Source organism: Meriones unguiculatus, chromosome 1 (genome assembly GCF_030254825.1).
Source record: "Meriones unguiculatus strain TT.TT164.6M chromosome 1, Bangor_MerUng_6.1, whole genome shotgun sequence".
Taxonomy (NCBI): Eukaryota; Metazoa; Chordata; class Mammalia; order Rodentia; family Muridae; genus Meriones; species Meriones unguiculatus.
In genome coordinates, this window is record NC_083349.1 from 158015124 (window position 1) to 158029820 (window position 14697).

Consider the following 14697-nt stretch of genomic DNA (forward strand, 5'->3'; position numbering starts at 1 on the left):
GAAGGTTTCTAACCTCAGACTTGATTGCAAAGTGGTTTTTTTTTTTCATACAGTTGTTCAGAGGTGGTTACATTTGTGACCATTTAATTACTGTTTCAGAACCTCTGCATTTCATGCAGATAAAGAAAATTACCTTAAACTCTATGTAAAATGATAAGAGTATTTTTAAGAATGTTTTACCTTGTCAGTTTAAGAAAAGTTAATAAAAGTGCTTGTTAGCTTTAAGAAGTTATTTCTGATACATGCCTTTCTATTAATATAGATCATCAAAACAATCAAACCTAGATATATTTTATATACATTATAACTCACTGTAGCATCGGAAACCTTTTTTTCTTTCTTTTTTATTTTATTTATTTTTTTGTCTAGCTTTTTCTTGCACAAAGGAAGTAATATCCTAAGTTGACCTAGCTTTCTTAACCTTTTATTTTGAAACTGTTTGTTTGTTTGTTTGAAGACAGGGTTTTTCTGTGTAGCCTTGGCTATCCTGGACTCACTCTGTGTACTACACTGGTCCCAAACTCACTGAGATCTGCCCATCTCTGCCTCTCCGAGTGCTGGGATTAAAGAGGTGTGACACCATGCCCAGCTTATTTTGAGATATCTTTATGTTGGCAAAATTACAAAAGTAGTACAGGAGTTTCTTATAGTAAGTATATTGTTTCCCTGTGTTAAAATCTTACATGATAGACAGTTTATAAAACTAAGACATTAACCTTGGCATAATATTTTAATGTAGAATGTTTTTAATTTTAGCCATTTTAGTGGAATCCTTAAAGTTTAATAATTCTTGAAACCTATCTTAAACCTTAGGCCAGTAATGGAAACAATTGAAACATAAACTAAAGTCAGATGTTTATAGGTTGAATGTGTGCATTTTATAGCAACTGTATTGTCGGTGCACTGATTCAGCTTGTCATTTGTATCTCATGTTTGTCTTTATTACATAGAACTTGTTAGTTTTTGTTTTTTGTGGTTTTTTTTTTTTTTTTTTTTTTTTTTTTTTGCATTAGTTCTTCATCAGAATGAGAAAGCCATTAGAACATTCTTGCAGATATTTTGAATCCAGGTAGATACTGCTTCCTCTTGTTAAAGAGATTACTCTGGGGGCTGGAAAAGTAACGTGCGATGGTTGAGAGTACTTGCTATTCCTCAGGAGGACATGTGTTCACCTACAGGACCCACTTTGGGCACCTGCCAGACACCTATAATTTTAATTCTAGAGAATCCAGTGTTATCCCCGTTTTGTGAGCACCCACAAACACAGGATGAAATTTTTTAAAAAAAAAAATTACTCTGAAAATTGGGTCTGGCATATTAGCCACAGTAAACTTTAAAAGTTTGTTAAAAGGCATAGTGCACCTATAGGTACTTGATTATGTATTTTTTTCTTAATAATTGTTTATTTACTTTACATCTCAAGGGTGCCTCCCTCCTGTTCTAACAGTCCTCTTTCCCCCACCTTCCTCCTTCCCCTCTCCTTTCCCCCAGAAAAGGGTAGCCCTCCTCCACCCATATCAGCCCTCCCCAGCACATTAAGTCACATGAGGACTGAGCATATCCTCATCCACTGAGGCCAGGCAAGGTGGCCATGCCAGGGGTTAGTGATCCAAAAGCAGGCAAGAGAGTCCAATAGAAACAGCCCCCTCTCCACTCACCAGGAGACCCACATGAAAACCAAGCCACCCTTCGACCAGGTATGTGCAGGGCGACTAGGTCTGGACCATGAATGCTCCTCAGTTGGTACCCTGTAAGCACCTGTGGGTCTGGGTTAGTTGTCTCTCTTGGTCTTGTGAGGTTTCTGTCCCCTCCAGGTCCCCCAACACTTCCACAGGATCCCTGGTGCTCCACCCCATGCTTGGCTACAAGTCCCATCATCTGTCTTAATGTGCTGCTGGGTGGAGCCTCCCAGATGACAGTCAAGTTAGGCTCCTGTTTGCAAGTGCAAGCAGAACATCGTTAAAATGTCCGTGGCTGGCTTTCCACTCTGGGGTGGGTCTCAGGTTGGGCCAGTCATTGGTTGGACATCCCCTCAAATCTCTATCCCTGTATTTCTTGTAGGCAGGGTAATTTTTGGATCAAAGGTTTTGTGGTGGATTGTTGACTAGTCCCTCCTTCCACTAGTCCTGCCTGGTAGGAGACTCAGCTAGAGTCACAGCCATATCCTCACAGGAGCCTGTCATGTAGCAGGCCTCTAGCTTGACAGATGTTCCTCCTCTCTACCGAGTTTCCCTTCTTGTTCCCAGCCCTCTCAGCTTCCACCTTTGTTCTCCCCACATCTGACCTCCTCCATTGTTTCCCTCTCCATTCCAGTCTCCTCCCCGTTCCCTCTCTTCATCCACTTCTGCCATCTAGTCTGTTTTCCCTTCTGAGTAACATTCTAGCACTCTCCATTGGACCCTCCTTGTTACTTAGCTTCTTTGGGTTTGTGGCTTGTAATATTGTTATCCTGTATTATAGGTCTAATACCTGCTTATAAATGAGTACATACCATGTATGTCTTTCTGTGTCTGGGTTACCTCACTTGGGATGATCTTTCCTAGTTCCATCCATTTGCCTTCAAATTTCATGATTTCCTTTTTAATAGCTGAGCAGTATTCAATTGTATAAATGTACCACAGTTTCTTTATCCATTATTTGGTTGAGGTATACCTACATTGTTTCCAGTGTTTGACTATTACAAGTAGAGCTGCTATGAACACAGACAAACAAATGTCCGTGTCGTTTGGTGAACATCTTTGGGATATATGCCCAGGAGTGGTCTTGAGGTAGAAATATTCCCAATTTTCTGAGAAAGCATCAGAATGATTTCCAGAGAAATTGTACAAGTTTATGTTCCCTCTAGCAATGGAGGAGGGTTTCCCTTTTTCCACATACTGGCCAGCATGTGTTATTACTTGAGTTTCTTTTTTTTTTTTTTTTTTTTATCTTAGCCATTCTGACTGGTGGATGGTAATCTTAGGGTCATTTTGATTTAGATTTCTCTGAGGACTAAAGACTTTGAACATTTCTTTAAGTGCTTCTCAACCTTTCAAAATTCTTCTGTGAATTCTTGTTTTAGCTTTGTCCCCTGTTTTTAATTGGATTATTTGATTTGTTGGTGTTTAAGTTCTTTGTATATTTTGGATATTAGCCCTCTGCTGTAGGGCTGGTGAAGATCTTTTCCCAATTTGTAGGATTGTTTCGTTCTATTGACAGTGTCTTTTGACTTACAGAAGCTTCTCAGTTTCATGAGATCCCATTTATTAATTGTTGATCTCAGAGCCTGTGCTGTGGTGTTGTTTAGGAAGTTGTTTCCAATGCCAGTGAGTTCCAAACTTTTCCCCACTTTGTCTTCTAATACATTTACAGTCTCTTGTTTTATGTCAAGGTCTTTGATCCACTTGGACTTGAGTTTTGTTCAGGGGGATAAATACGGTTCTGTTTGCATTTTTCTATATGTAGACAACCACTTAGACCAGCACCATTTGTTGAAGATGCTGTTTTTTCATTGTTTAGTTTTGGCACTTTGTTGAAAATCAAGTGCTTATAAAAGTGTAGGTTTATTTCTGGTCTTCAGTTTGGTCCCATTGATTAACCTGTCTGTTTCTATGCCAATACCATGCAGTTCACATTACTACTGCTCTGTAGTATAGCTTGAAATCAGGGATATTAATACCACCAGAAGTGCTTTTATTGTTTTTGCTATCCCAAGCCGAGTCTTTTATTTTTCCATATGAAGTGAATGGTTGCTCTTTCCATGTCTGTAAAGAATTGTATTGGAAGTTTAATGGAATTTGAATTTGTCAGTGGCTTTTGGTATGGTGGCCATTTTTAATGTTACTTCTACTGATCCAAGAACATGGGAGATCTTTCCAACTTCTAAAATCTTCTTCAAAGGCTTGAAGTTCTTGTCATCCTTGTCTTTGACTTGCTTAGAGTTACACTAAGATATTTTAAATTGTGGCTACTTTAAAGGGTGTTGTTTCCCTAATGTCTTTTTCAGCCCTGTTGTCCCTTGTTGTCTCTTGTATAATGGAGGGCTACTGATCTGAGTTAATTTTGTATCCAGACACTTTGTTGAAGGTGTTTATCAGCCATACGTGTTCTCTGGTAGAACCTTGGGGGCCACTTATCATCTGCTAGTAGCGATATTTTTTCCTTTCCAATTTCTATTTCCTTGATCTCCTTTACTTGTCTCATTGCTCTGGCTAGAACTTCAAGTAGTATATTGAAGAAAATATGGTGAGAGTGTGCAACCTTGCCTTCTCCCTGATTGTAGTGCCATCACTTTCTTTAAATTTCTCTCCATATAACTTGATGTTGGCTATTGGCTTGCTCTATATTGCCTTTGTTGTGTTTAGCTCTGTGCCTTGTATCCCTATCTCTCCATACTTTAAACATGAAGCAGTGTTGGATTTTGTCAAAGGCCTTTTCACCATCTAAGGAGATGATCATATAGGGTTTTTTTCTTTTATTTTGTTTATATAGTAGATTACGTTGATGGATTTTCATATGTTGAAGAACCATCCCTGCGTTCTTGGGATGAAGCCTACTTGATCATGGTGGGTGATATTTTTGCTATTCCTAATTCAGTTTGCAAGTATTTTATTGAGTATTTTTATATTAATGATCATAATGGATATTGTTCTGCAATTCGTTGGGTCTTTGTATGGTTTAGGTATGAGGATGACTGTCCTCATGGAATGAGTTTGGCAATGTTCCTTCTGTTTCTGTTTTGTGGAATAGTTTGAGGAGTATTGGTATTTATTTTTTAACCTTTTTTTTAAGAACTTTACGTTTACAGTTTGAAAAGTAAGGATTGTTTTGTGCTATTCTATTGCAGGTTATTTACTTCATTTCAATCTATGATAGTTTATTCAGTATTGTTTTATGTCCTTATTCTGAAGTACAAGCTAAATCTAATTAGGATTTTTTAAAAGGTTTTTATTGATCTGTTTCTCTGCTTTCGTAAGATCATGTTTTTATCTGCCTGCTTGTCTTCTGTTCTTACAACTGATATTTACCTCATCTTTCATGGGCCTTTTAATTAATGATAGCTTTCCATGTCCTTGGTCATGTGGTATTATCCCTACAATACCTTGTTTGCCAGGTTTCTCTATATATAGTTAGTGCTTTATTTTTTAGTTTTCATGGAGTTCTTAGACGTAAGGAAATTCTTCAAGAACAGGTTTCCAGAGAGTTTTATTTTTAGCAATGATCTTTAAACATTTTATGTCACTTAAAGATTTTGTGTTAAAATACCTTGATTTATTACTCCTTTTCCATTAAGTGTATATGATATTGAAATTATTAAATTGTAAAATTATCTTTTTAAAAGATTTTCCTGTTTACAGACTAATGATTAAACATGAAAAAAGGAAAACTCTGAAAGCTTGAGACACTTCTTATAAAAAAGACATTGGAGGAATATTTTCCTGTTTTATGTGTATTATTTTTCTACAATCTTTTTGCTGCCTTCATATTAGTTTTGCTGTTTTTGTTTTGGCCAACTAATAGATAACTGTTTTCTACTGCACCATTTGACATATTTGGGTAGCTGTTAGTGAAAGGCATTCATTGTTTTAAAAGCATCGGTGAGTATGAACTTACTGCTATGGCTACTCTGTGAGGTGTGTTGTCCTGTACTACAAGCAAGGAAAAAAATTCACATCACATTCTTGCAGAGTTGAAATCAGTAAACTGTGGAGTAAAGATTGCAGACCCAGGCACTTTGAATTTGATCCCTGTGCCTTTGTCCAGACTTACTCTGTACTTATCAGTTGAATGAATAGCTCTTTATAAAATACTGGCACATTGCATGGGAAACTTATAACTGGTAGTAAATGTTATTTACAAAATGTGTCATTTTGCTGGGATGGTTTTGATTAAGAGCCTATTAAAAACTTACCATTTGTGATTTGTCACCCTGAGAGCCTATGGTTTCTCCAGAGATCCTTGAAAGGTATCTGAAAATCCTCAATACAAAAAAATCATAGTGGTTTCCGTTACCATTCAGGTACTTACAGACCTTGTAGATGTCTGTGCTAGAACCTGCAGTCATACAGCAGCAAACTTACTTTTGTTTTCCCTGATAATGTAAGATCTGTATAAAATGCTCACACAATTAGGAGTATCTAGAATATATTCCTGGTACAGGAATAAGGGGGCTAGAACCAAACAGCTAAGGATCATTAGATTATTTTTGTTCTTTTCCTCCTGTCAGACCAGGGTTAGTCAAAATACTGTTTCTAGACTAGCTTGATCAACCACCAATAAAAATTTGTTAGAAATGTGATAGAACACATAGACACAGAAAATGCGTCCTAAGGTTGCAAAATAAGGCTGTTCTGAAGTACAGTTTTAATTGTTTTTTAATTTGTCTTCATGGGGTGTATTGTGGTGATTTGTATATATGATATATGAATTACATCAAAGTAATCACGTCTCTTTAGCCAGTACTCGGTCACCTTTATGTACAGAGACTTTAAATTCTGTTTTGGCCATTTTGAAATACATCATGTTGTGAGAGGCCAACAAGCTCAAAGTTGAGTTCCTTTTCTATCCACTTTTTTTCCTCACATGATTAACACAGCTTACATCTTAGAAAGATCAATTTTACAAGGCACTTGTAGGTAGAGGAAAAACACGGGAGGAAGGTATGAAGTAACAGCAGGAAAGAGAATTAAGAAGCTACAATTTTAGATTGGGGATTAGAGAGTAAAAATTTTGAGTTGCTCCCAGGTTTGAGGAAAAAAAAAAAAAAAGAGTCCAAATCAGACAGTAGATTCTAGAAGTAACTGCTTCTCAGAGAGATTGCTGACTTACAAATCAAAAGGTTGTCTAGGCTTTAAGAAGGCTCTATAGTGAGGCTCTGTCATAATTGGAAATCATTAATTAGCAGGATCTAAGACCATGTGACTTGATGTAGCATTAATAGTATTCTGACCAACTTTGAGGACACGTTTTCATTCAGTAAGTGATAACACATTACAAATAGCACAGACACAAAAATAAATTTTTTTTTTTTGTAAAATGACTGAATAAAAGATTCATTTATGTAAGTGTGTTAGATGTTTGAAGGATATTGCCAGCCATCTGTAAGGTACCTCCCATTAAGCAATCTTATCAGAAGAATGAAAAAGGAAGATTGGGTGGGAAAAAAAAGCCACACACGCCAGTGTATTTCAGGCCTTGATTCAGTGTCAGTTATAAAACATACTTGTGTCAGATTCCATAAGCAAACACTTGGTACTTTGGATTGATCACAATAAGATCAGTGTAGTTACAAGATACTTTGTAAAACATTAGATGGTTTTCTGGAAATTAAGCCCAGATTCAAACAGCAACAAGCTATCTGCAAAGCCATACTGGCCACTGTGGATACCTAAAATTTCTTCCTGACTTCTTGCTTCCCCAAAAGAAGAGTCAGCAGTGAGCAGAGGGAGGAGTCATCTTTAAAAGGCAGGAAGTTTTTCTAAAGCAGTGAAATGAGAGAAAATCAGAAATCAAAGGTAGTTGTTGGATTTCATATCTCAGGGGTTTTTGTTTGTTTGTTTGTCTTGTTTGTTTTTCAGGTAGTTGAAGTAGATGTCTATAAGACTTCATTAGAGGACATTTCTGAAATACTTGGTAATTGTCACTTAGCTTTAGAAATTATGTAATTTGAAGCTGTGCTCTAAATATGGGGTTTTTCAAGTAGTAAAGACTTTGCCAACTATTTTATGTTAACTTTATTTTTTGAAAACCTCTGCATGATTAAATTGCCGTCATCCATATTCAGAGGAAAAATTTGTGTAAGTTGCCTGAAGTCACAGCTGGATTAAAGTTCAATTCAATTCTAGCATGAGGGTCTTTGTTCCCAAAGTCCTTAAACTTAAACATGACCCTAAAGATAACATGCATAATTCAAAACTGAAATTATTGTGTTTATTTCGGGTTTTCTTAAATAGCTGAATTATTATTAAATGTGAGCATGTGACTTGTTACAATATTTCTGATGGCAGTAGTTTTAGTAGTCATTGTCATGGCCTGGATTCACCTGGGAAGGTGAGTCTTAATGAGGGACTGTCTAGATGGTGTTATGCTGTGGGCATATCTTCAGAGAAATCTTGATTACAATGGAGAGGTGGGAATACTGTGCCCAGGATTCTGGAATATGTAAGTCAACTGAGTAGTAGTATACATGCATTCTCTACTCTGTACTTCTGTTTCTTCACCTAGCTGCTTTTATAGCATTTGCCCCTTAAAATAATATTTATTTTGTCAAATTTTTTAAGGAAATATATATATTTAAATGACAGCATGATGAGATTTGGTAAATGAATACACCTGTGTAAGTAATACTAAGCTGAAGGTATGGGAAACTCCATTTATCCCAGAAACCTCTCTCTTTTTAAATTTATTACTATTCTTAATTACAATTTATTCATTTTGTATCCCAGCTGTAGCCCTCTCCCTCATCTCCTCCCAGCCCCACCCTCTCACCCTCTTCCCCCCATTCCTGTTTCCTGGTCCACTCATAGGGAAGGTCTTCCTCTACTGTCTGACCCTAGCCTATCGGGTCTCATCACAACTGTCTGGATCGTCCTTCTCTGTAGCCTAGGAAGGTCCACCCCACCTGGGGGTTGTGATCAAAGAGCAGGGAATGGAGTTCATGCCAGAGACTGTCCCTCCTCCCCTTACTAGGGAACACACATGAAGACTGAGCTGCCCGTGGGCTACATCTGAACAGTGGGTCTAAGTCTCTCCCTGCATGGTCCTTGGTTGATTCATCAGTCTTTGCAGGCTCCCTTGCACCCAGGTTTTTTGGCTGTGCTAGTCTTGTGGAGCACCCTCCAGGTCTTCCTATCTTCCCCTTCTTCCATAAGATTCCCTGCATCCTGCCCAAAGTTTGGCTATGAGTCTCAGCATCTGCTTCGATAACCCTGGTAGGTAGTCTTTTAGAGGCCTTCTATGGAAGGCTCTTGTCCTGGTCCCTGTCTTCTCCCACTTCAGATGTCTATCCTGTTTGCCCTTCAGAGTGACAAGTATTTACCTAGGGTCCTCCTTGTTTAGCGTCTTTAGGACTATAGATTTTAGAATGTTCATCCTGTATTATTAAAAGTGGCTAATATCCACTTTTAAGTGAGTATATACCATGTGTGTCTTTCTGCATCTGGGTTATCTCACTCGGGATGATCTTTTCTAATTCCATCCAATTTCTAATTGCCTGCCAATTTCATGATTTTCCTGTTTTCAGTTGCTTAGTATTCCATTGTGTAAATGTACCACAATTTCTATATCCATTTCTAGATGTTGAGGGACATCTGGGTTGTTTCGAGATTCTGGCTATTACAAATAAAGCTGCTATGAACATAGTTGAGCAAATGTCCTTGTTCAGACCAATCTCTCTTACAAACATTGATGCAAAAATACTCAATAACATACTCGCAAACTGAATCCAAGATATCCACCATGACCAAATAGGCTTCATCTCAGTCATGCAACAGTGGTTCAGTATATGGAAATCCATCAATGCAGTCCACCATATAAACAAATTGAAAACAAAAAACAAAAAACATGATCATCTCCTTAGATGCTGAAAAAGCATTTGATAAAATCCATCACCCGTTCAGGTTTAAAGTCCTGGAGAGATCAGGGATACAAGGCACATAGCTAAACATAGTAAAGGCAATATACAGCAATCCCATAGCCAACATCAAACTAACCTGAGAGAAATGTAAATCCCACTGAAATCAGGGACAAGGCAAGGCTGCCCACTCTCCATATCTCATCAATATAGTACTTGAAGTCCTAGCTAGAGCAATCAGACAACTAAAGGAAATCAAGGGGATACAAATCAGGAAGGAAGATTTGCAGATGATATGATAGTATATATGAGTGACCCCAAAAATTAAATCAGAAGCCCTCCTGTATATAAAAGACAAACAGGCTCAAACAACTCCCTTCACAATAGCTACAAATAACAAAAGTACCTTGGTGTGACCAACCAAGCAAGTGAAAGACTTGCTTGAAACCTCCTCTGAAAGAGATAAATAATGTGGATTATTTTTGCCTGTAGACTCATTGATGCCCAGCTCTTTACTGGGTAGTATTCGCCAATAACAGTGGGTGTTAGGCAGTTTTGTTTTTTTCATTTTCAGCCATATCCCACTGTATGCGCCACAGTGAATCTAAGCATCTGGCCATGAACGTTGGATTGCTTCCCATTTCATTTTCACTGAATGTGCATGAAAGTGTTTTAAAAAAGGTAGAAGTACAAAACATGACATGACAATCGTGGTTTTAGAATAGTCTGGCTTAGTGAATCATCAAAGAGAAAGATACATTTTTGTCTTCTGCTTCAGCACCTTTAGCAGGGAATCCATTTGATCAAGACCCTGCCTCCAGTGTTTTAGTGATGAAGCTGTTTGACAGAAACATTTCTATAACTCATCTGTCAGTGTCCCTGCTGCTGCTTGAATTGTGAAAGCTGCAATAGAAATATGTTTCTTCACTTCTGCCCAGGCCAAGTGAGGGTCTGCTCTATTTTCTATATCAAACATGGCATCATAAATCCCAGGGAATGATTCTCCAGCATATTTGTTGTGGCTACTTGGAGCAAAGATGATGTGCCTAAACAAACAAAATGCTTATTTTTAAAACATGAAAAATTATGGATGTCAGAGCTACATTTATCTAAGAAGTTGATAGGCAAAATTATACAATATGTCATACAGCCATTTTAAAAAATCTTTATAATAGTATAGTAACATTCTACACTGAAATAATATCTACAGTATTCAAACATCTAAGTATTTAATCATTCAAAATATTTTTAAAATACAATACAGGGTACTGTTTTAGAGAACATTTTTATATATTCTTACCAACTTTTAAAATGTGTGGTCTTTTTTTGGCCCTGTAATCCTAGAGCCTAATTATAGAGACATTAATATTTATAAATGTTCAACTAAAACACAAGGACATCTTAAGGAAGTATATTTCATAATGGTTGAGAGAAGCTCTTCTAACAAAAAGCCATTAAAATTGTAAATGAAAGCCAAACTGAAGTACTATATAGGAAATGAAAGTGCTAAAACTATCTATGCTGATATCAATAGATGGATTTCTGAACCAAAAACAACAACAACAAAAAAAAAAGGCTGTAAAATAAGGTATGGCTACATTTATATAAATATAAATGTTTCTGTTCCCAGCACAGAGGCAGAGGCAAGAGAATCTCTTTGAGTTCGAGGCCGGCCTGATCTGCAAAGCAAGTCCAGGACAGCCAAGGCTACACAGAGAAACTCTGTCTCAAGAAACAAAACAAAACAAATATTTCTGTACTTAAAGAACTGTGTATATGTATAAACGTTTGCATACAAATATACTATATAAATATAGTAAGCAAACTTAATCGTAAATACTATATACATAGCCACATGAAACGTGTTTATAATGTACACATTTATTCATATATAAGTGTGTTAAAACTTCACACAATACTGAGTTTCCCTGAAAAAACTAGCAGAACTAGATATGCAATTGAGGAAGCTGATGAAACAGAACTGTCTCTGGACTACATTCTTCAGAGTCTGAACATTTTTAAAAGTACAAGTTTTCATTATAAACAATTAGTTCTAAAAAGATTAATAATACTAGTAAATTTCCAAAAGACTAAAATTGAAGATATTTTTACTTTTTATATATGTACATGTGCATATATATTCATAACTGATAGCTCCTATATGTAATTGTGAATAAACAATTATAAATACAGGTCACATTCTGGAGTGCTTCCATTTTGTAGCTCAATCTCCAGATGCCTTAAATCCATTTGTAGCTGAGAAATCCAAGGCTTAGAGAAATAATTATAATAATATCATTTATTACTTTAATTCAGACAGGCAAATTCTAGAAGTGACATGCTAATATCAAAGAGCACTGAAACAGTAAATCCTACATTTGCATGAACAGGAACACAGATTTTTCTGAAGTTAAATGCTAGGACTTTCTTAATTTCCATCAAGGAACCATTTAATTTTTTTAATATTGTTTAACAATTTTTCACATTGTTACGTGTATGAATGCTTTGCCTGAGTGTATTTATGTGTACCACATGCATGCCTGGTGCCTACAGAGTTCAGCAGAGACTGCCCATTCCCTGGAGTAGATTGAGTTACAGTGGTTGTGAGCCCTCATGTGGTTGTTGAGAGCTAAATCTGAGGTCTCTTCAAGAGCAACAAGTGCTCTTAATCACTGAGTCATTTCTCCAGCCACAAGGAATGATTTTTTTTAAAGGACCTTGAGAAAATAGACTTTGGGGAATGATAGCCAAGATACTAAAAGTATGACACACATACAAAACAAAAACAACCAAAAAGAAGAAAAAAAATTATTTCTTTCAAGGGACGTGGCAGCTCTCTTAACAACCTAAATCATTAAATGAAATGAAAGCTAAACTTAACTTTATTTGGGGGAAAAAAAAAAGATCAGGTCAGATGAGAACATTACAGCTTAAAGAGTTGAGATTTTGTTTTGCTTTTTGAGACAAGCTTTTTCTGTGTAGTCTTTGGCTGTCCTGGACTCACTTTGTAGACCAGACTGGCCTGGAACTCACAGAGATCCACTTATCTCTGCCTCCCAAATGATGGGATTACTGGTGTGAACCACCACGCCTAGCTAAGTTTTGAAACCTTTATGAGGGAAATTTTCTAAATAGAATGGGGCTTCTTCATGAGGCAGTGAGCTCTCCATCACCTGAAAGTGCAAGAAGGATTTAAGACTGTTGTCTGCATGAGCTCTAAGATCCATCTACAACTCTGTGGCTTGAATATTTTGTTAAGGTTCTTTCTCCACTATGATTGGCACACACTGAAGAACTAATTGATATGAAATGTATCTCTCTGATACTATGTATTTTATACCATTACTGCTTAATCTTACCTATATCATGTTTGGTGTTACAGTGCACTTAGTATGGTTAGTATGTGGTTATTGTCCACTCCTGTAACCACATTAGTTTAAATCATCCTGATATGCTGCTTTTATTATAGCGAGGTGTTCCGTGCCCTCTGTGACGCACCCATTTCTTACCTGTAGAACTGCCTCCCAGGTAAACCAAGAGGATCTATGAATGCTCTTTCAAGCAGCATCAGTTGGTCATTCATAATTCTCACTTCAATAGGACTTGGAGAATAAGAAGTACATTATTAAAATATTTACTGGTAAGCCACAATTAAACTAACATTAAAGAAAGATAAGGCATGGGAAAATACATAAAATAATCAATACACCATTAACAAAATTAATGTTAACATAGTAATACATTACATAGCAAGCAACATAAAACAGCAAGGTCATCCCACTAGCATTTATATTAAACATAGAATGCAACTGATAAGTAGTTTGTTTTGTTTTTCAAAGCCACAGAGGGTCAAAAAGAAGTGAAGAGTATTTTTTTTTTTTTTTTTTTACTCCTCTGTAGGATAATCAGACCTCCCAGAAAGACAAAGAAAACTACCAAGTTATTCTTCATGTGTCACACAGCCTCACTATAGAAGAAACAAATAAAAAAAAAAAAAAGTGCAAGTTTCTGAAGTCTGTGAGAAAGGCAGGGCCAGCTTCACAAGGTTAGCAGGGGAGGTCCTTTCACATTCACAATCTTTATACTGCTTTTTGCAAAGCTGAACAACATACTCTTTGTCCTCTCTCACAATCCAAGGGAAAAGAGAGCTTCCTTAAAATGACTGACAAAGCTTGCTGATTAAGTCTGAAAAAAAAAAAAAACCCTGTACTTTGGTACAATTTATATTTATTGTATAATCTTTTAATATAATTTTAAAATTATTTTCTACCTAAAAGTGGCAACAACAACAAAAAAATGAGCAAAAACAAAGATCTAGACAAAAGAAATGGTTGCCAGGTGAATATGAGCATTGAGAAGGACTACAGAAATACATTCAAAAACACCTGAGCTTATAGAGCTATGAATTACCAGTTGCAACTCTCATCACATAGATTCAATTTTAGTGTTAGTGCAGATTGTCTAACAGAACTCTCAGGGGCTGGTAGTCTGAGAAGAGAGCAAAACTTGAGAATGAAATGAGGGAAGAGGACAACAGAAGATTTAAGGAGTGATTGGAAATAATGTATGAAACTCTCAAAAAATTAAATTATAAAAAACCAGCTTTAAGGATGTCCTGTTTCCTAACAAGCTGGCACTGCTGATGCTCCTACCATGCACCCCTTGGTTAAAGCAGGGGTGTCTTAGAGTTCTATGCATATGTGAGACAATAGTGCATCCTTTTATCAGTAGACATCTGACACTTACTTAGTAAGATCAACTTGCATAAGTCTTCTATGAAAGTCTGAAGCAGCCTCTGAAAAGTTTTTCACAGCAGAAAATAACGGATCTTTAAAAAAAATAGAAATGTAAAAGAGAGATTAGTGGTTCACATTTCAAAGGCTCACATTTCCATCCTCTCCCTGATAGGACTGAACAAGCAGGAAAAAACGTTATTCTTGTGACCCTTCTTTTAGATTCATGAGAAGTATTTGGGTAATAAATATGGGAATTTTAAAAGTAGTCCAATTATGGGTTTTTATTTGTGTGTGTGTGTGTGTGTGTGTGTGTGTGTGTGTGTGTGTGTGTGCATGCGCGCATGTGTGTAAATGTGTCCTGGAGCCTATAAAGGTCAGTAGAGGGTGGAAGATCTTTTGGAGCTGGAGTTG

At 36.7% G+C, this 14697-nt stretch overlaps 1 protein-coding gene across 3 annotated transcripts in view; it reads right to left on the minus strand.

Moving 5' to 3' along the window:
- Positions 1-9338: 9338 nt before the first annotated feature.
- The window catches only part of Naalad2 (N-acetylated alpha-linked acidic dipeptidase 2), a 55754-nt gene continuing 50395 nt past the window's right edge, over positions 9339-14697 (minus strand). For 2 of the 3 annotated variants that reach the window (XM_060369805.1, XM_060369815.1), the window contains 3 exons: positions 14297-14378; positions 13060-13152; positions 9339-10596 (listed from right to left, as the gene is read on the minus strand). In XM_060369805.1, coding sequence (XP_060225788.1) covers positions 10407-10596; positions 13060-13152; positions 14297-14378 — 365 coding nt within the window. In that variant the 3' untranslated portion in view covers positions 9339-10406. Of the gene's footprint in view, positions 10597-11325; positions 12724-13059; positions 13153-14296; positions 14379-14697 lie in introns of those variants that run through there. The other variant, XM_060369808.1, reaches the window with a different exon arrangement.